This window comes from Diadema setosum, chromosome 14 (assembly GCF_964275005.1).
Source record: "Diadema setosum chromosome 14, eeDiaSeto1, whole genome shotgun sequence".
NCBI lineage: Eukaryota > Metazoa > Echinodermata > Echinoidea > Diadematoida > Diadematidae > Diadema > Diadema setosum.
Window position 1 is genome coordinate 27,613,233 of NC_092698.1, and position 22,874 is coordinate 27,636,106.

A 22,874-nucleotide genomic window follows, 5' to 3' on the forward strand; every position below is an offset into this window, starting at 1 on the left:
ATTATTGAATTCTTTAATATAGCTTCACATGATTTATGCTGAATGTGATACTGTCCACAACTACATGCCCAAATTAAACAAAGCGACTATGACGTCGTCACTTTCAAACTTTTCCTCTGATTATTTTGTACAAAGATGTAAAGAAAAGTGTTTTGGTCCAAACTTTAGCCTCTGACAACAGATCATTTTTCAGTCTTTTTTTTTTGGCAAAGACTACAATCACATAATGATGACAATGAATATGATGATAATACAGTACGTGTATCAATAACGAGTGTGCTTATTATTGCTATGATAATGATGATGATGATCATCATCATTATTGGTACTATCTTATCAAGTATAATCATCTATTCGTATCATTCTTATCATTGTAACAATGTGCGTAACAATGTGCATGTTAAAAGATATATGTGACTCATTCATTGTTTGAACTTTGGCATTGCTTTTCCATTTGTCTCGGAACATCCAATGGGACTCCTACAATAGAACTGATTTGGGGAGGGGGAAAACGAAGAGATAAAGCTTTGTGCGTGTGTGTCTATTGGAGGGGAGGGGGGTTATGAGGACTGTTTGGCACATTCATACCTCGCGCGCTATTCTTGGACCAGGTTGGCCAACTTCCAGGATGCGCCAGTTTCCGACGTTTCCCTGGCAACAGCATCGTCTGTCTGCAGACTGCTGCTGTTCTACATCGGAGAACAGAAGATTAAAGGCATGCAGGGATTTAAATCTCACAATATTAGAAAGCAAGTCATCATGTTTGGCCACACATTGCTGAGATTACCAGGGGCTCCATACGCGACGCTTTATAAAAAACAGGCCTATGCAACGATGACTTATCCCTTTCCACAATGTTAACTATGGAGGACAAACGTAACCACTTGATTATCAGTCGATATGGCTTTTTGCTGTGTTTATACACCACTTTATGTTGATGATGATGCGCATTTTCTCTCCTCGTCTGATTCTATCTCGCTAAGTAGACAGGCGTGGCGATGACTTCATTCACCCATTTGTGGTTCGGCAGTGCAGATTGGTGTAGTTTTTAAGATGTTAATGTTCAGCAGGTGCTGAAGCCTAATTTGCTACTTAAGTGGTCACTTCACCTAATGACGCAGATTGGCACATCACCAGAGTATGAGTCTCTCGATGGCGATAACCTCGCTCCCTTATCGACATAAACCATTCGGATTAAAGTGGCTACTGACGTTTGTGGTTATTATGCATCGGCGATTATAATGCTATACTGTTCTCCACATAAGCTTGCATCATTTTGATTGGGCATCCAACACGATCTGCTTGTTATCCTAAGTTGAGACAGCAAAAGAAAAGAAAGAAAATTCAGCTAACAGAATTGAATGTCTGACTATCGTGACACATGCACGTATTTTTCTTTCATAATTCTTTATTCGAAATTCGTTCAATTTCATATCACTAAATTCACGTTCACAGAAACAAAAACAGAGCATTATACAAAGACAAACTGCAGTTACTTACATTGTCCTTCTTTTTTAACCAAAGAAACGAAATCCGTTTTTTTGACACACATAATTATTATATTCTCGCAAAATGCCCGCAAAACGAGAACATGATAGTTTGCTCAACTATATATATATATATATATATATATATATATATATATATATATATATATATATATATATATATATACACGCACGCACACACACACACACACACACGCATATACACATACGTATCAAGTTGATCCATCTGTATCAGGGCACGTCAGGTGTGCACAAAATTAACATGTGGTTTGCTTCTTTGTTCTTGTGAAGAAATTGACCTTAAAATACGCCCCTTTCCAACAGTGCCAGACAAGATGCAAAAAGTAGATTATTTTGTTGTTGTAGATATAGCTACCTAATCAAAGTTGCTATTTAGCCTACTCCTCGTGTGTAGACTTACATTACCATAAAATGATCAGTTTGATGATAAGTCTAAATATAGTAATTTTCCAGTTATATTGTATTTTTCAAGTTCTCAATAAGAATTTACCGTCTTTCATGATTTTAAGCACCCCGAGGTTATTAAAGCAACACTATCGTAGTAAGAAATAGAACGGAAAGTATGTTGTGTGTGTGTGTGGGTGTGTATGCGCGGGGGGGGGGGGAGGCGGCAGCGGCGCTGCATAGGGACGCTAAAAACTGAGATAACTATATAGGTGTAAACACGTGGGAGAAGACTTTTCTGTCACGTGTGACAGACAAAAATAGTCACATGACACTTGTTCCTGTATACGACGTGAGCCAATTAAAGTCAGAAAATAAATGTTAATAGAGTTTACTGATTATTTGTCCCCTCTTTCTTTTTCTGGCCGATTATTGATTGACGCGTATCGCTAAAGATAGAATTCGTGATGTTATGATTCTGCTCAATGAACTTATGACTCTTTCATGCGACTATTCGATCACCTGATATACTGTTTGCTTCTATTCCTTTTACACTGTTCACTATAGTGAACGCATATTCGTATATGCGGGTAAAATGATCAAACTTTATTTCATTTGATGTTTAAGGGATTGTACAGTACTGGTTGAGGTGCGGATTCATGTTTTAAACATTCCTAAGTGAGATAATGAGAAACCTCTTATGAAATATGAAAGAGCATGTAATTTTAAGAAGGATTCAACATTTATTTGATGAAAATTGGTTTCAAATGGTTGAGATATCAAAAAAGTGATAATGATAAAAGGCGACAGGCCACGCCTTCTATTAGGATCTCTTTGTTTCACCTTGTTTTTGGATATCTCAGCCATTTCAAAACCGATTTTCATCAAATAAACTTTTGATACCCCTTAGAATACTATTGCATGCTCTTTGACATCTCACAGAGTGGTTTCTGAATATCTCGCAAACCGTTAAAAGCTAAATCCTCACCTCGACCAGAACTGTACACACTGTACACAAAATAAAATGCCTATCTGAATGTTTTCAAATAACGATGTCCATATCTAATGAAGGTAGATTCTTAGCCTATTTTTTAGGTAATTTGTTAGTGACATTTCTAGGGTACAAGAACAAGAAAGGGCTGGGCGATAGCTGACTGAACAGAAATGGTGGATCTGTAATCTTGCCCTCCCCCTCTTTGTGCTATTTAGCAACGATTCGTGTACACCGCTTAAAAAAAAAAAAATCATTTTTAACAACGCACATGCCTTACATTCTTGAAAGAGGATCGCTTTGATAAATATGATAGATTTTTTTTCCATTTATCCTTTGATCCTAACTTTTATAATGTGATGCATCAGCGCCAAAAACAAACAACAATGCTTTGTAAAGATGTTTCAAAATGTTTTATCAGCATTGAGGGTATGGGATAGTATTGCTTGAGGTGAGGATTCTAGCTTTTAACTTTTTTTTTTTGTGAGATACCTGTAGAAACCACTTTGTGAAATGTTAAGGAGCATACAATTCTAAGAGGAATTCGAACTTTATCACATTTTGGTGAAATCGGTTTTGAAATGGTTGAGATATCCAGAAACAAAGTAAAACAAAGAGATCCTAATAAAAGGCGGGTTCCACCTTTTATTATGATCTCTTTGTTTGGGATATCTCAGCCATTTCAAAACCACTTTCATTGAATAAACTTTGAATTCATGCTTTTTGAAATTTCATAACAGGTTTCTCGTTATCTAAAAAAGAAAAAAAAATCAGCATAAAAAATGAATTAATGTTGGAAACGCGAACCACCATCTCAACTTAAACTGTACCAGCCCTTCAAAACTATCAAACTGGCTAATTTATGTAAGATAATAATCTATCAAAAATGTCTATAATCAATAATCAATTTTCTCTTATGCGATGTGAGTGACAGCATGAAGATGTGATGCCTTGTTATTACAGTAACCATGCGTGTGGAGACAGATATTATCACATATCATCGTATTTAAGAATCGTAAGGGAAAAGAAGCAGTATAGGCCTATACAGATATGGGTATATAACCTATTATGCTTGTTCTTTTCTCTGTGTGTTCTATCTTCATTCATGCGATCATCAGCTGATGTGCGTTATTTTCATCAGCATCGACGACAGATCTGCCGCGCTTTGGCAAAACAACGTTAATAATAATTATGTCTGTTTCGGCACTTCCGAAATATCTGATATTTTTCATTTTACATGTTTTCACATCTCTCTCCAGTTGAATCATTTTCAAAGATTGTCCGCGCAAATGATGGATAACACTTTTCAACTGATACTTAAGGTAACATTCTGTGATAAAATTTCTTTATTTTTTATTTGATACATCAACTATTTTGTAGAGATACGTTGTTTTGCCAGAACACTGTATAACTCAGATTATATTGGTATAGCATTACTCGACTAAAAATAATCACGAACAGCTGGTACAACGTTGAATGTGTGAAGCGCATTAAGGTCACATTATCACGCAGAAAAGTCAGGTGGCGACTCATAAAGGACTGGTACAGATTCATCCACGCGAATTATCACGAAGAACAGTTTCTGCGTCTGTAAAGTGACCCAGGGGAAATTGAGTTATATATTCAAAGCCGAATTCGCACACTTCGGCATAACTCTTTTGTTATTGTCTAGTTGCTGTAAAATGCAATGTGTGCACAACATAATTACCGAAAATATCTTACCAAAGCTTATGAATTAAATAATGCATGAAAACCATCGAATGATTATATAATTGAACTTTAACAAAAAAAAAAAAAAATGTTCAGTCATAAAAATGTTAGCCAACGCTAGTGACCAACATATTGTGTATTCCAGAAAATAAGGTACCGCTTTGGCTCAGTGAATAATTTATGGCCTCCTCAACCTAAATATCCCTGGTTCGATTCCCAATGCATCAACAGTTGTGTCCTAACGTAAAACTTCTGATTCCTGTTGTCGATTACATAGGAGGGGATTAACGCCCTCGGTCCCATGGTAGTTTACATCCGTGGCGGCTAGTAAACACACACACATTATCATAGGCCTGTTAGTGCATTGAATTGTACAACCACGGACCCTACAGGTTCCATGATATGACCATTGCATGGTCCCTTGGTATAATGAGATTCCATAATGCTAATTGCCGTTGAATCCATTGCTGCATTTAAGGAAGTAGGCCTACCAAAATACTTCGTTTTAGTGTCGAAGACGATAGTATTACGCAGAGACTTTCAGCCCAAAGGAAACAACCCGCCAAATAGTATGCGATATAGCTTCTTCCGTATCAGTCAATAAACTTCATGAATATTTTGGGCAAGATGAGTAGTACGTAACCCACCTTGTCGGTTTTACCCTGGAATACGTGCGAGCATAGGACGTGATATGTCGACTCTGCACTTTGGAGGTGCTTTGAATTTTAAACTTGCTCTAAATCCCTGCTTACGGCCACAACACAGACCGTTCAAAACCTGATATCTCGACTGGGCATAATGCACGATTTGAACACCCTTCTCCCATTCAAACCATGGTCTTTGATCCAATACATGCATGCCCAATGACATTGGTTTAGATTTAGCACCCTCATTTCAAGACCTTAAACCTTACACCTCCAAGCAAATCTTTGATCCTGTGAAAATAATCGCATTTTTTCAGTCAGGCGAGGAACACAGATTCACCTCTTGAACTGCAGAAAGTTCAGTGTTTTCTCCGTATTTCTTTAAAAAAAAGAAGGCTGAGTTATGAGCTGATTTAATGCAGTCTATACGGACTTCAAATAATTATCTCATATAGTCTTATGGAATGGCAAAGTGTAAATAACAGAATGGGTCGGTCAAGCTTACCATAGTGCGGTCATTGTCAATTTTGTATCGACTGATTACCCTTCTCTTGCATTGACTAGATGGAAGATTTCAACGATTTTGTGAAACGATGAGGGTAGAAAGTACAGTGTATCGTATTAAAATCAATATTGTTGAAAAATATGAACAAGTAGGTGCAAATCGTGTTTAAACTTAAGATTATTGAGAATACAGAATTTCACAAGCTAATAGTCACACTGTCGAGAGTTAACCTGCTGATAATGTCTAACAATCTCTTGGTTAATCTCTGACTGACATTGACTGATAAATGGTAAATCAGATGCTCCAAATACTTATTGGAGAGAATTTTTAGAGCTTTTATGTTAAAGTAGAGAAGGCTCTATAGGACTCAATATAAAGTGAGGTCACTGGTTCCAATACGTGGGCAGCAACGAAGTGAACACTGAAGTGCCCTTCAGGAAAATTATAGTACACTGTATACATGCAGTTAGTAGCACTGCTTTGTTACAAAGTTTTGGTACGAAATTCTGTCACGCTCATCGTCATCAAGATTAGAATTATCATCGTAATCTCATGTGTAAATTATGAGCGTGCCATCAATGGAGGCCTGGATCTGCCCGTTACAGTCAGCAATTGGCATGATGACAAAAACGAGGGAAAGGCACTAAGATGAAATTAAGAGTGTTTCAAATTGTGTTTGGACGATTCTATGATAGAATTATCGTAAATAAATAGTATCATATTTTCAAGAAGCTCACAGTTAGTTTCTCAGTTTGTCTCTTGTGAAAGAAAAGTGATTTACAAGTAGCACTTGTTCGCACGTTCTGATCACGAACGTTAAGGAAATTATGTGGTGGTTTGTTATTGTTCAATAGGAAGCAACTACCGATTTGGCCAAGCATGTATGAGGGTGAAAATTAATATGGGTGTTAATTTCTTTTTCTATCGTTTTTGGTTACGATCAATAAGACGCACCCTGCTAACCTTCTGAAATGTCCTGTACGTAAACATCACGTAAATTTAAATTGGATTTAATTCTATCTGACCCTTCCCGCGTTATTTTTAGCTCTCGCCTAGTGCTTTAATTCCAGTCTGGAACGTGGTCACTTGAAGGCACTTGCCAATAGCCTCACATTACCCGGGGAAGTATTGCGGTAACATTCCTCTAAACCCAATCTCTTTCCATGCGGGAGGGGTAGTGTTACATTCGATGACGTGAGCCAAACGGCACTCAGAAAATTACCACATCCTTTTTCATACTCCAACCCAGCTTCCTTGTATCTTTATGTACCCTCCTGAATCTCCTCAGTCGGCGGCACTCTCATATACCTTAGGCTTCTTTAGTGGGAGGTCCATGTTATCTCCTTTCCAACAACAACCACAGAAAAAGTAAAAATAGGAAACGGGCGACCTCGACATAATGAAAAAAAATTAAGAACATGATCCCAAAATTAAAGCCCGGCAACTTTCATAATGATGCTGGTACTAAGGCAGGAACATTTTCTTTTCAACAACTTATCATTACGGATATTCATCTTAATTCGGTTTTCTCTTTCTTTCGCGGGGGAGGGGCGCAGTGTTGCTAAGATCCGAGGGCGAAGCAAAGTCAAGAAACCACAAATAGACAATGAATCAAATAAAACTGATATAAAAGTTTAGGTTCCTCAAAAGTGTCATAATGAAGGACGTGTTTTATTTACAATAATCACACAATGTAGTCTGAATACAAAATATTATGACAAATGGCGCACTCACATGAAATCACTGAATGCGTGATTAAATAATATGCTACTCCTTCTAGTGCGTTGGTATGTACTATAAGTACTAGTAGTTCTCCGAGAGTTCTTGTCTCTATGAGATGATTACTTAAAAAGGAATTCCTGACTAGCTAAAAGTTAGTCAATCTGCATGTGAACAAAAGAGTTACACTTAATAAGCACAACTGTGTAAATTTGATCAAAATCGGACGGAAATTAGGAAAGCTATTTAATGGTGAAGTTTCGCTGATTTTGAGGAAACATTTCTGAAAAAGAATTATATGAATACGCAAATGAGTGAGCAGATAATAATTATCATCACCTCAGCATTCTTCACTGATCATGTGAAAAGTGACGAAAATTATATTTTTTCTGCTGGTAATTAATGTAAAGCATAAACTGAAATCAACTGATAAACCCTTCACGCTGCAGGCATTTAGCACCATGCCCTGAAATCATAATCCTATATTTCGTGGGAGAAGTTAATATCTGCCTCAAATTACATCAAAATCAACGTGAATTCTACGTAATTTAAGAATGAGTTTAGGATCAAAAGTTCATGCTTTTTTATTCCATATTTCTCCACTAGCTCGCCACAATTGGATAAGCAGTTTTCAGCAATTGTTGTTTCTTTTTTTTTGTAATTTAAGAAACGCCAACTTACACAACATGACACCTGTTTGACAAACGGATTCAAGATAATCTCGTTGGATCATTCCGATTTTGAAAAACATGGAGTTCCTTAACTTGCGAGTGTTCGCATGTGCTCTTGTACACAGTAGGAAACACGTACAATCAAAAACATCAACTGTCGCAACGTTGCAGACAATAACTGTCCAAGTAGAAATGGCCACGCCTCGCTGGAAAAAACAAACAAAACAAAACTACAGGATTGCTCAGTAATCCTGACCCAAATCTGTATTGGGCCATAATTCCATCTTGACCCAGACAAACTGACCCACAACGACAGACAATTGAATTTGAATGGTATGTAAGATATGAAAAAAAAATATGACTAAGGTATAATCTCGAGGGCGACAATACATAACGCTTTTATGACAAACCTTATCAAAGTCCTTTTGTTTTAGGGAGCTGCTGTCTGTCTTCGTTTCAGAAAATTTGTGAGAACAACCGTCCATTTTACTACTTTCACTGCTAAAATGGATATTATTTTCCTCCAATCACACGTTGATTTAGTGTAGAAATATCAGTGATACACATCAGTGAAATTGAAGAAAAGCACACAGTCCGATCAAAAGCTAAAATGTGTTTAAATCTATGTACCGTCATTGATTTATTGGAAGACTATAATATTAGCAATGTCTCAAAAAGGCAAGACTATAAAGAAAAATAAATGTTTTATAGCGAATTCAGCGTTATCATTTGTATTTTTGGAGCATAATAAAAGAGCGCTTGACCTTCCTCCTCCGGAAAGGAAGGGGTAGAATAATGTTACCCTTAACACGCTTATGGGATTATGTCGATAACAAATAATTTTGTCCTATAGACCTATCAAATGCGTACTTGAGATGACATGCCTTCACTGTATCCACATAACATGATGTAAATCTCCATTCAACTACAAAGTGTTTGAATATTTAAGTATCAACAGTATCATAGTGTGAGAAGTTAGCACAAACCACCACCCAATACGTTAGAAACTTAGAATAAGTCCAGGGTATATACGACAAGGTACACCACGCGTTCAATTTAGACTTGCAACTCTGCAATGACACGAAATGGGAGACTGGTCGTTATACTAATCACAGCATATCAATGGCGTGATGTTATACAGTAGGCAATCGTGACGAGCTTATGAAATAAATTCGGACACAAAAATTACATTTACAGACAAAGTTCATTCATTATGATCGCAGTTCGCTGTATCTCTTACTTGATTATCAGGGGATTGTATTTAAATGAGGAAGAAAAAGAAGAGGAAACATCTGATACAGTGAGTCAAGAGCAACCAACAATTTGGCTTTTGAAGAACGCGCCTCTTTACACGTAAGTATTAAATCGATAGTTGGCTGATGGGATAGAAGCCTCAGAGAAGTGTGAACTGTTGGCTAATGAACCGGACAAACTGGGAATAGATTGACTTGTCATTATAACTGCAGGCTTTTCCAATCGCTTCTCATCTCTTGGTTGACGAAAATCAGCCTCGACAGCATGTAGTTCAGAAGAACGAGATGAGTACTCCGAGTCGGAAAACCCAAAACCCTCGGAGGACGACTGCGAGCCGAATACAAGCAACCTGAGTCTATATTGCAATTTTCTGCAAGGGCCGTAGTACCGGCAACACGAACAGAAGCGCGCAATGCGACTGCGCGCCTTGGTGATAATCCTGTCCATAGGTTCCAGGGAGCGTAGAGGTAGGGGGAGAAAATCCCAACTCTGCAGGCGGGACGGAAGCCAGTGAGGGCGCTTGTCTTGCAGCAAGTTTATGATGAGGACGGTAATGGCGAGAAGAATGACAGGGATGAGGAAGAGGAGGAGAAGCCAGAGACCCCCAAGTGACAGCCCGAAGATTATCAGCGGGAACACGACGAACATTAGGAGAAGATAGAAGATGGCAAACCATCGGTACCTGGCGGTGGTGTTACCCAAACGTTTTGCCATTTTGATTGGCACTTTCCGCATGAACGGAATCGGGTACCAGATGATAATGCCGGTGATATTGAAAAAGAGATGACACAACGCAATCTGTATGGCGTCTTTGAGTTTGTCGGACGAGGATGCCAGGGCTGCTATGATACCAGTAGCAGTAGTTCCGATGTTGGCGCCCAGGGTCAGCGGGTACACCCGTTCCATGCTGACGACACCAATGCCGACGAGAGGCGTCAGTGCGGAGGTGAAGATAGAACTACTCTGCACGAGGAAGGTCAGAAGGGCCCCTATAATGATGTAGAAGTATCCTGTGAGGAACTTGAGGTATCCCGGGAAACTGGCACTGATGATCTTCTTGATGATGATGGCGATATTTCCCTTGAGGGTATTGTGCAGGAGCTTTACGATAAGGATAAGGCAGACACAGAGGAGAAAGAGGGAGCCCACCAGGGTAATCCAACCGACCTCCGTGTCACTGAGCGAGGTGGAGCCGAACCAGTGGTCACCTGTCATTACAAAGATAAGACCATTCATGATGGTTAACCACCAGATATCTGTGTGCCTTTAGGTCTAATACTTGTAAGTCTTTCTCATCAATATATAAGACTGTGATTGGACGCCTCTGTGAATTATTGCCTATGATCCGATGAACACTACTAGAAACGGGACAATTGAATTCAGTGACATCATAATATGTCATTTACTGCGTACATTCATTGTTTATTCCTCGTTGCCAGGAGAAGACTAAGATACGAACCTAACTGTATTCCAACAATAATTCGCTTACCATGACAAAAAGAAAGTAGTGCAGTTGCTAAAATTCGCGCAGTCTCTCGGTGACAAACAAATGCGTTGAGTAATGCAATCACAATGTTGTTGATTTGTAATTGGATATTCCATCTCTGTGCTCATTTTTGTTTCGAACTTTTGCTAACTTTTGTGTGTCTCTCTCCACATAGCACCCTTTCAAAATTCTTTGTTAATAAAAATTAATAATACTGTATGAATGGAAGTAATCAGACGCAAGCATCGCCTTGCGAAGAGCTTTCGACGTAATTGTATTATACGGAACAAAATCATTGAAACTGTCTAAGCAACAAGATGGAAACATTGCCTTGATGCTTAGGTAGTTGCAAGTATAATGTGAATATAGGTGAAATTTGTACTCGCACAGCTTAGATTAACTTACATCGGTGTTGCCTCGGCTGTCTTCATAAGATTAAGAAACAGTGACATAAACTGATGATGCAGATTAAGGAGTGCATTTGCCTCCTGGATAAACACCGACTACAATGTGAATAAATGTTTGATCGGAAAAATACTTCTCTCGGACAAAACCTTAGATCTTTTGGACACAATTTGTAATTAGTTGGATTGACCATCACGCCTGAAGACGAGAGTGTGGGGATGCTCGACAAACCACTAAGGCTAAAATGTGGTTACTGACTTGTAGGTATCATGCTGCCTTCCTTTTCAGTGAAGGTCGAATAAAGGAACTAAAGGGTTGAAGTTCAACAAATTCTGCTTACAGCCACGATATATCTTGATCGTTTCGTTCTGCCAGACACCAGAGCCATTTGTGTACTGTATCCATTGACTGGTCGACTCTTCGTCGTAGCAGTTTACCTTTAGCAGACGTGACGTTACATTTTCGTTGTTTGCGATTGCGTAGATAACCTTCTTGTCGACCTATTAGAAGGCAAAATGGAACAGAAATAAAGGCAACAATGGGGATAGATATACTAATAGAGATGATAATACCCCTGGAAGCATGCATAGAATTACCACTTTTTCAATTACCCATTAATAAACTGCTATGGCATCCATGTAATGATGCCTTTACGAACAAAGCGAGCCAAACACAACCGATCAATGCCAGTTTGAATTAAATCAGATACGATTGGACAAGGTTCTGACCATTTTGATTTTGGCAAGACATTTCCTTTGGCGTCCGTATCCTCTCACCGTACTCAGCCTTTCATTGAGAACACAACATCTGTTTCTTCTACATTTGCTGGCATGAAACGATGTGTTTCTAATACACTTTATGTGGATCTGGTACGTGTCTTAGCACAGAAGTACATGTGTACTTCTTTGTAATTTCGTGCTACGCAGACATTGCAATTATTGCAGTGATAATAAAAACAAAAAGATATGATGATGGTAACATCGGATTGGCTCACAAAGTTGTGCTTCATTAGACTGAATCTACATCCTGCTAAACTCAAGAGAGCGCAACGAATACAGTCATGACAAAATTAGTTTGGAGCAGCCTATCTCAGTGTGATGTTTTGTCAAGTACGATTCAGTCATTACCTGCACGATGCCGTTGACCACTGGCTTGGTAATCGAGTCCAGCAAGGTGATTTCGATATCCTGGCTGGAGTCCAAGTTGAAGACATCGTTGACGATCCGCAGCGTCATGTAGTAGAGGTAGTGAGTGGCCGCCTCGATGGGTAGGAGCACGATGACGGACAGCCAGTTGAACATGTCGTGCACGGTGGCGCCGCCGAATGCCCGGCGGAAGCAGTCGCGGTCGTTGGACTGGCTGAGCGAGACGATAGTGTTGGTCACCGACGTTCCGATGTTGGCGCCCATGATCATGGGGATGCCCTGCATTACTCCTAGAGCTGGAAAGAATGAAGAGGCAGAAGACGAAGTTAGAACAAGGTCATTACGATTATGAACATAGAATTAAAGAACAGGTGGTGGGGTGACTGAGAGAGTACTAGAGACTAGAAATTTCACAAGAAATAGTGTTTTGTTTCCCATATAGTTTAACATGGGATTTGGTTAAAGGTGTGGAAATGCATATTAAGGTAAATAATCACAATCACAACGTTTTAGTAGGGATTTGCGAAGAGATTACAGGCCAATTGCGACTAAGGTGGAATCTTTAATACCACTAACCTGCCTGATCATAGCTCTATGTAGCTGATTGATTCATTTATAAACTGTTAAAATACATGGTGGTATTTTTGCGAATAGATGGAAAAGCGAACAACATTCTGTCGCTGTCTGTTGTCTTGAAAAGTATTTGGGAAGGGGTTTTATCAATCTGCACGTGAAATGACGTAGGACTATATCTAATGCTCTATTTGAAATTCACATTCAAATCTGAACGTTGTGTATGTTGTGTAAGCTTTTGCGAGCAATGTGCTCATGAAATTTTATAATCTGTTCTGCCTATGAAATGTTCTATTTAATTTCTTTTTTAGTTTGATGTCTTTGGTGACAGGATATCATTGAAAAGTTCATTCAACCCCCTCCACCCTCCTAAAAAAATGCGATAAAAATATTCTTGTGTAACAAAACACAGATCTATATTTGATTTGAAATAACGTGATTGATACAATCTCACAATAAGTATAAGTATGAAATGAAATTCTGTTTTCATAAGTATTTCTGAATCTCAATGTTGAAAGTGGGTAGATATTTACAGTCAGCGGCAACCATGGCGACGATGATTGACGTCGAGGTCGACGAGCTCTGAACGAGTACGGTAACGATCACGCCGATCATGAGGCCGCACACGGGGTTGTTGAGAAGGCTGGTGTTGGAGACGGCTTGGCCGGCTGCTCGACCGCCGAGCAGTCGGAAGGCGAGGCTGAGTAGCTTCAGCGAACACACGAAGACGAAGAGGAGGAAGAGTAGGAGGGCGATTCGGATGGTGTAGTTGAGAAGCCATGAAACAAAAACGCGGTAGACCTTGCCTTCCGTGCTAAGCTCTGTAAGATCATAAAAGATACCGCCTGGATTAGGAGCCCCGTTTTCTTTTAATAGTTCCAACAGTTCAATGGCCAATTATTTTCACTCCCACCAGCGAAACAGGGAGGTGGGATGTTCTTTCTTCCACCTCCCTGATCGTGTTTCCCATATAGTTTAACACCAACATTCCATATTATAGTTTAACATCATGAAGATCTGATTTTATCACGGGACCAGTCCTGCGGCTCTATACGAGCTTGCTTTTACGCAGGCCCCATCATATTTTTCGCATTATGACCTTAGTGTAACTCGCATGTATACAGACCGTGTGTTTATACCAAGACAAACATTTGAACATTCCGGTGAAGTTCCATTTTAAATTATGTTCTGCATAATTTTCGTATTTATATACTTTATTGTGATATACGTGAGAAATATGAAAATAAATTGAAATGAAAAATGAAATGAAAGTAAGCTTTGTAGATAAGCAGGCTACATAAATTGGATGAGTTATGACCACATTATTAGAGACCAAACAAGGGAAAGTAGACGGTTACTGCATCATGCGATAACTTACAGGATAGTCTGTGAAAAGATTTGTACTCAAGAGATAAAAGAATATGTATTACACAGCAATCACCCACCTGACCACGGCTCTCCTTCTGTCTTGATTTCAGGTATCGCAGCTTCCCATGGATCATCATCTTTCTTTTCTTTCTTGTTTTTTCTCCTTGTCTCATCACGAGAACTTTCACGCTTCAGTTTGTCCGTGGGAGATCTATTGTTCTTTCTTGTGCCACCGTTTTCAAGAGGTGAGGTAGCCATGCTCTTCTCAGGGCTCCAGCTAGCAGCGGAGATTGCCACAGTGACTGATGGTTCATCGTCAACGCGGTAGGCAGGATTCGTTTTAGCCTGAAGAAAATCAGACAAATTCGTACATGTGAGGGGAAAGGTAATTTTACAGGCTTCACTTTACGTCCTAGTTCCTAAGACTTATATTAGTTAAGTTCAGGCGGTGATCCTTAACCTCGAGGATACTAAAGCTATATAACGTCGAGGATAAGTTCTATGGACGCCAAGTGTGACACGGTCGATTTTGTTACGAAAATCAGTCATTTCGTTACGAAATCGACGACACTTGGCGCCCCATTGAACTTATCCTCGTGGATAAGAATCATGTTACACTGGCGCAACATCAAGACGATAAAAACGCACGAATTTGAAGAGCGGATCGACGTGTCAAGTCTCACCAACATCACTTGAAAAGATGTAGCACGTTTTCCGATTATATTTTACATCATACAATTCAATAGCAATATTTTTAAACATTGCGTATATAGTTACTGCAAAGTGAGTTCCATCTTCAATAGCCATTGCCATTTGTATTATATTCAGTCCCTGAAATGGGAGCTCTGTTCGTGACATATTTTCCTCATTTCTGCCAAGAGGGACTAGAAAAAAAAATCAACGATTTCCAGAAGAGCGTTAGCTTAACAATGACAACCTTATCACATGGAGTGCACATGCCCACGTTTAAGCAATCTAAAACAGGAGAATCTATCATTCGCTCTTCCATTGTCGAAAATGCATAATACATTGTCACTGTGTTTATTATTTCGTAACGATCATGGTGGCCCTGTTTATACAATTCATACAGCGGAGACCAAATTCCTTCAGAGCTATACAAATTCAAGGTGAAAATGACACCACGTCTGTGGTGCAGTGAGAATCTATTCACATGAAGTATTTTGATGACAACGGGGATTATTTTGGAGATCGTTCTGTGCCAACGTAATCCCTTGAAGACTGTTCATATACGTATTTGAGAAAAATTCCTAAAGATAAATAGAATAAAGACGACATGTACTTCACCAAAATCATGTCAGGATGAAATGTTTGTTCTTTTATGTTCCATGCATTTTATACACCTGGCAGAGTAAACTCTTTCTCGAAACAAACAAACTCTCAACAAGAATTAACACTTGTTTCCTACCTTTTACAAAGCATGACTTCAAGATGACATTTTTGGAGCTTACTGTATCTTAGTCTAACTATGGTTCTAACTTCAAAGCAATGTTATTTTTTAGCTCTCTTGTTACGTGAACGACACAACGGAACGCATGTGCCAAACGCAAGTTTGGCACACATACGTGTACTTCAAATACTTTTGAGTTGCGGCATCGAAAATGAGAACATAAAGCAATATAATATTCGACGGTTGTATTTTGTTCTTACAAATATGTTTTAATGCATACATTGTATTTCACTTCCTATTATTGTCGGATGTGAATAAAGCACAACTGAATTGAAATGAAGTGAATTAACTCCATCTCTTGAACCTCCTGGGTGGAACATAGACATACAAAAACCTTGAAAAACATTCACGTTAATTATTAAGAACGCATCAGCGAAACATACCACTAAGTTTGTGTCTTTGCGTTTTTTATTCTATTTTTTCCATTCAATTCTTGAATATAGTAAAATAAAAATACGGCTGTACTTTTTTGTTTGTTTGTTTGTTTTTGGGGGTGGATTAAATGCGCTATGCTATCTCAAATGTAAGCTTTTTTGTTTTGAATATGGCCCATATGCCGATATTTTGTACTGGAAATTATTTTGATATGTTCGATATTGTTGAAAACAACTGAATGTGCGGACTTCTTGTTGCGCTGTTCTGCCATGTTCTGAATACACCTTTCATGCTGGAGCAATCAAACAGCACATTGAACTAGACTTGGAATTTGTCATCAAGTTGACAAATTAGGTGATCCGATGTATTCGAAAATCAATGATTTGAGTCCTGATCCCATTAGGCATGACCATACAGGTTTCATCTGTGTTTAGGGACATTGGCCGTGTGATGTTTGGATTCTCATTTAGAAAATGGAGTCAGGTCTGCCATGGTACCAAATTCCGTATACACTAACGAAGGTACAGAATGAAGTATGTTTGACCATTGACCCTACTTTGCACAGCCAAGATGGCATCTGAGCAAAAAGCTTTAATTTTAGCGAAGTTTTTCGACATGATTTGGACGTTGCATGAAAAAATGGAGGACACATAACGATAGCGCAAAGTCTCAGCTGCAACATATTAAAATCTGGGAGAAATTCACGGAAGGGTAAGTGAGCTAGTGCTCGATAAAGACAATCATGTCAATTTTCACATCTGGAAAAATTTCCTCCCATAGAGATAACACGTCATAACGAAGATAGAGAAAAAAGAACATTTGACCTTTGAACCCACTTTGCACAGACAAATCAGAATGTTGTTATTACATTAATGAAAAAACATTTAATAAGCTACAACATACTGAAATCTGGGTGACAATCGGCAAAGGATAAGTGAGATATGCTCGAGTAAACTTGAAATTTGATGACGTCATTTTGAAAATTTACTTTTTTTATTTTATTAAGAAATTTGATATCTTTTAATCATTTTTCCAGCATCGCCAACCCATGAAATGACATGTACAACTCATCAGCTTTTAGAATATGTAAAAAAAATGGGGGGTCACCGTCCATCCTGACGAGTAAAATCGGATTTAAAATTGGCGGTTTTTTGGCATTGTTGCACTGTATATCGCCATTGACGCGCGCGCGGAATTTCAACTTTGACGGGCCCGTATGACGTCATAATGAGTCGGATTGACTTGAAACTTGGTAGAAATATTCCTTGACATTTCAGACATCCGATCGAAGTGAAAACATGGGAAAATTCTATTGCATATGAGCTGTGCGTGCGTATATGCGCGCGCGCGTACGCGTCCGTCCAATTTTTTCAATTTTTCAAAAAATGCTCCAAATGGTCTGAAACGTTCGATTGAGCTCGATTGGAGCATACAAATATTTTAACGCGCGCGTACGCGCACGTTTTAAGATTACAGATGAATTTTGAGAATATGAGTAGAATCAACGTGATTTGGACTATATGTGACGTAAATTTCATTGAAAAATTCCATTCCATTAATGAGATATAAATGAGAATGTGTTTTCATATAATGACGTCATAGTGACGTCACGGTCGACTGCTCACATGACATGATACGTAGATGGTATAATTTTGACATTGATAGAAAGAGGACTTTTTGAGCTAACCGATACACAAATTTTGTCCAGAAATAAAGAAGAAGGAAAACAAAGAATCCGTACAGATACAGAAGGTGATCCGAAGGATACTCGGATCACCTAATAAAGAAGAAGAAGAACCAACAAAGAATCCGTACAGATACCGAAGGTGATCCGAGAGGATACTCGGATCACCTAATTATACTGTATAATGAGGCCTGACGAATACTATATAGTATACTGTTTGCCTCTTCAGCTAAAAGTCATAAAGATTCAAGGTGAATATGAATTTTCTCCATCAGCTTCTCCAATTTCTCCCCGTTATTGAATTTCAACGTCTCGAAAATATGTATCGAATTATATCAAGTGATAAGACAAATGATTATAGGGCATTTGCAAATTCATATATTTTGATAAAATGATGACAATGAAAATAATGAAAATAGATGTATGAATAATAGCCGTAATTCATACAGTTTTGTGTCCATGCATATTGTGTAGCTAGGTATAAAGTACGCAGTGGATGATGTGTACATTTGCATAATCTGTGTGTGTATAGACATACAGAATTATATTTGTGTAAATAGTATTGGACAGATTTGGCAAGCGATCGTATGTAAATACAGAGGAAAAAAAAAATCAATCTTAACATACGAAACGTTGATTCTAAAAGGGAGAAGCACATTTTGGTATGCAATCTCCGTCAAGCAAAACATTGCTTCATGTTATATACATATTCACATCATATAAAGTGTACATTACTTTTACATTAACACACGCACCCACCCACACACACACACATATATTATCATAAGTATCATGCAATATGTTAACGTACATGCACACATAAAGGCGGAGGTGGTGAATCATAAAATAACTTAACTATGAGAATGAACAATCGCTCTGTGCCATACACCAAAAGTTTTTATAGAAGATAAAATGTATCGTCAGTCAGTTGATGTTTTAAACTGTAGGGACTTTATACCCCTTTGCTGCCTAAAAAAAAAAAAAAAAAAAACACAAAAAAACACACAAAACAAAAACAAAAACAAAAACAAAACAAAAACAAAAACAAAACAAAAACCCGAACAATTTCAAATAAACACGAAAACCTAAAATTCCCTTCACAATTCCTTCGTACGATCCAGACTATTTAGAGTACTGCGCATCAGTTTGGGACCCATACCAGAAAGAATATATAACTCAACTGGAAGCCATTCAACGACGATCTGCTAGATTTGTCTTCAACATCCACCAAAGAACCTCCAGTGTCACTGACATGCTTGAAAGCCTTGAGTGGAAACCACTTGAACATCGTAGGGCTGCCCTTAGACTGACATTACTCTATAAATCGGTGTACAATTTTAATGCTCTGGATACGTCTCATCTGCAATCAAGTCCACTGGAAAACAGCAGGACGACAAGGCAACAACAGTCTATTTTCTTCAGAAAGCTAAAAACATCAAAAGATTGTTATAAGTATTCTTTATTCCCGAGAACCTGTGCTGAATGGAATCTCCTTCCACCGGATATCAGAGAAGCTCCCAGTCTAAACTCATTCAAACGGAAGTTACATTCATTTGACTTGGGGAAAATTATCCAAAAAGCACATTACAAAATATAAACACTCCGCTCACTCGACCACGCCTGCACGTTTATATCCCTGATGTGGAGTTTGTGCAGTATCTCACCAGATCCAGATCCAGATCCAATCTAAATTTCAAGACAATTCTCACGTCTGTCAGTATAAGTAATTTTTGGTAAAATTGTTTCACTTTTCTTTTGTTTTGGAGGCTAATCTGTATGAATAATATATTATTCTTCATGTTCTACGCCACCAGTATTGATAGTGAAGCATAGCTAGGGTTATTGGTTTTACCATTTCATATTAGTAATCATTACACTGTATACACACACACATCGCATAAATACATGAAAGATACGTGCATTTATTATTTAAATCAGAATTTATAAAAACGTTGTAAATAGGCTTACTTTATCCACAGAGTAATTTACATTATTTCATTACAAAACACAGCGTAAAACGTTTAATCTAAATCAATACTTCACCTGCACATCATTAAAGGTAATAACGTTATTAGTGCAGTATAGGCTATAATCAATGATGATTACACGCATGCATTCATTGGCATGCAACCTTACAGTAATTTTGAATTGTAATACATTGTACCACTGTTGATATTTACCATCATATAACGTCCTTTTCACAAGCCGCTGTTGGTCTGTCGTGCTGCATTCCTCGAGAAATAAACGACGTGTGTTTTCTTTTTTATTCACTTATTCCAGATAGGAGCAAGATACGGCATCTCTCGGCAGAAACTGTCCGCCCACTGCTGTGCTTTCACTCTCTTGAGGATGATAGAACCGATCCTCTCGGCTCCAAGAGGCAGCGATCGACGTGCAGTGTCACACCATCTACTTGAGATCAACGAGTTCTCGTGTGGCGTGCAGCTCGTGGCTCCATCTCACAAGTAGCATTGCTTATCTTACATCGTGTACGACTACGCCCACAGAATTTAGAGAATATCACAGTGACTGTGGACTTGGATCAAGAGAAGGGCCCAAGTTCTAGTACGCGTCGTAAAATGATTACAACAGGAAAAAAAATGTTGACCCTGTCACCCAAAATAGGTAAGTTTCATTCAAAACAAGTAGGTCTTTCTTCTCTGGGATCGCTTTGAAACTAGCATTCTCAACAATGTTCGACCAAGCGTGAAGGGACAATGGGGTGAGACACCTTCCGAACATGTGCTTCCCTCATGAGCGCCTCGTGGGCTTGCAATGCCGGCTGCTCACGAGCATGTCTTGAGAGGTTTTGTTTTGTTTTTCTTCTTTTCTTTTCTTTCCTTTACGGGGATGGAGTAAGGGGAAGATGTGTTTACTGTTCTTGTTTAGGACTGAAGCTTCAGTGTGAAAGAGAGTGCATTTCCTCCTTCCCAGCGCTGAGGCCAGCTGTTTTGATTGGTCTTTAAAATTCCACTTCCCATTGTTTCGATCTTCACTTGTTTAAAGTCTATTCATTATCTAGGTTTATGCAACATCAAAGTTAATACAGACGACGACAGCCAGGCCATGACCCGTTTTTTTTTTTTTTTTTTTTTTTTTTTTTCTGGATGGGAGTCAAGAGGTCATGGAAAGTTCAAGGAAAACATCCCGTTGTCATGAGTGAACTGACGTTTTTGACTAATGAAATGACTGCACCTAATGTATAAAATTGAAAAAAAAAATACCACATACAAAACACACACACACACATTCTCACACGCACACACAAGCAACAAAAAATTTATGCAGTACTTCTTTTGTGTTTTCTTGATGGTTTGTACGTACTTTCATATGCCACTTTAAAACTGGCACTAAAGCTATGACCTCTCTGTCACTATTTAAAACTCTCTCTTCTTTCTATTCAACACTGTACCTTTAAAAAGGTACAATACAGACAACGCATCGGATCATCACACACTCTTTTTGCTGTTCTTCCTTTGACCATTCCAAATCATCAATCTATCAGATTTGTCAGATTATGTGCATGTAAATATAATATATACTATATATATATATATATGCACACACATATACACACAAACAGACACACACACACACACACATGTACACAAGGATATTCGCATAATGTTCTGGTGATGCTGAGTGATTTACTCACAGCTAAAACTTTCAGGAAAGGTGTGCGCCTAGCTAGGTAGCCCCTTCGTGTGTGCTCCTAATGAGTTGGTGATTGTGGCGTACATTTGTGACTTTTTGTTTATTCTACTTGAGAAACTTGTTCGGGATGCCCTTCTGACTAGATGGGACAAATTCTGCTCTATATTTTTGCGGATTTAGGCGGTAGAGAGAGATGGAACTTTTTCTTGGACTGAGCTTAGATTTTGAATCTTGGCCACCATTACACGACACAGCCCAATGTTTTTCTACACCTCTTCATACTCTACTGATCATCTATAGCTTCTTTACCATTACACTGGACTGAGGTCTCTGGAGCACAATGGGGTGTTTGAAAGCCTGGACTATCTTCTTCATCTTCCTGCTGAGGAATGCTTTGTCCAGTGAACTTGAATACCAGCTTTACTGTTCTGCTATTCAATGGAAGGAGATCCAAGAACCAGCAGCAAGTGTTAAGCATTATGGGGCCCCAGTATCCTATTATCCGAACTGCGCAGCTGTATTTAACTCATCAATACTGGTATGGGTGATGTTGATCCAAACCCTGGACCTATTCAGAAGGAGGACAGTGAATTACCTGTCAACCATGATGAGATTCCTCACCGTGTGTCTCAACGAATTATGTATGACCCCCCCTACACTACATCTTTTGAACACGAATAACCAGTGTCATAGATTACAGCCTGATGTATGGAGACGAATCTGCAGTCTTCGGATTGGACGACGCAAAAGAACACATCGCGGTAGACGGGCCAGAAAAAGATCGCTAAATCAGAATACAGTACTGTACAAGTATTTTTTTTTTTTGGAGAAAGCTACTGCTGATGAGGAAAATGATAGGAATGAACAGTCTAATGTATCTAATTTACACTCATGTATTGAAGTAAAATCTAAAGGTTTGAAGTTTGCTCATTTAAATATTTGTAGCCTTTATCCCAAAATTGACCACATTAGGGATAAGTTTGCAAATAAGATTTTTGATGTGCTAACTTTTTCATAATCTCATTTAGATGGAACAATAGGTGATGCTGAATTGTTTTCGGATGGCTATATGATTGAACGTACAGATCGCAACCGCCGCGGAGGCGGTGTTGTGGTGTATGTAACAGATAAGCTTTCATATACTCGCAGAGTCAACCTTGAACAACCTGGTTTGGAAAGTTTATGGGTTGAAGTCAAACTACCATGTACAAGGCCTATACTAGTTGGGACATTTTACAGACCCCGACTCTGATGTAGATTATTTCAACAAACTCGATGATGCAATATCTTTAGCCACTCAAACTGGCTT

The 22,874-nt window shown here is 38.6% G+C and overlaps 1 protein-coding gene across 1 annotated transcript; it reads right to left on the bottom strand.

Moving 5' to 3' along the window:
- Positions 1-596: 596 nt before the first annotated feature.
- LOC140238259 (sodium-dependent phosphate transport protein 2A-like) lies at positions 597-21,940 on the bottom strand. Its single transcript, XM_072318196.1, has 7 exons — positions 21,875-21,940; positions 14,462-14,729; positions 13,550-13,837; positions 12,426-12,739; positions 11,639-11,798; positions 9,615-10,615; positions 597-689 (listed from the first exon to the last, which is right to left on the bottom strand). The coding sequence occupies exons 1-7, from the start codon at positions 21,938-21,940 to the stop codon at positions 597-599; spliced, it is 2,190 nt and encodes a 729-aa protein (XP_072174297.1).
- Between the last annotated feature and the right edge of the window lie 934 nt (positions 21,941-22,874).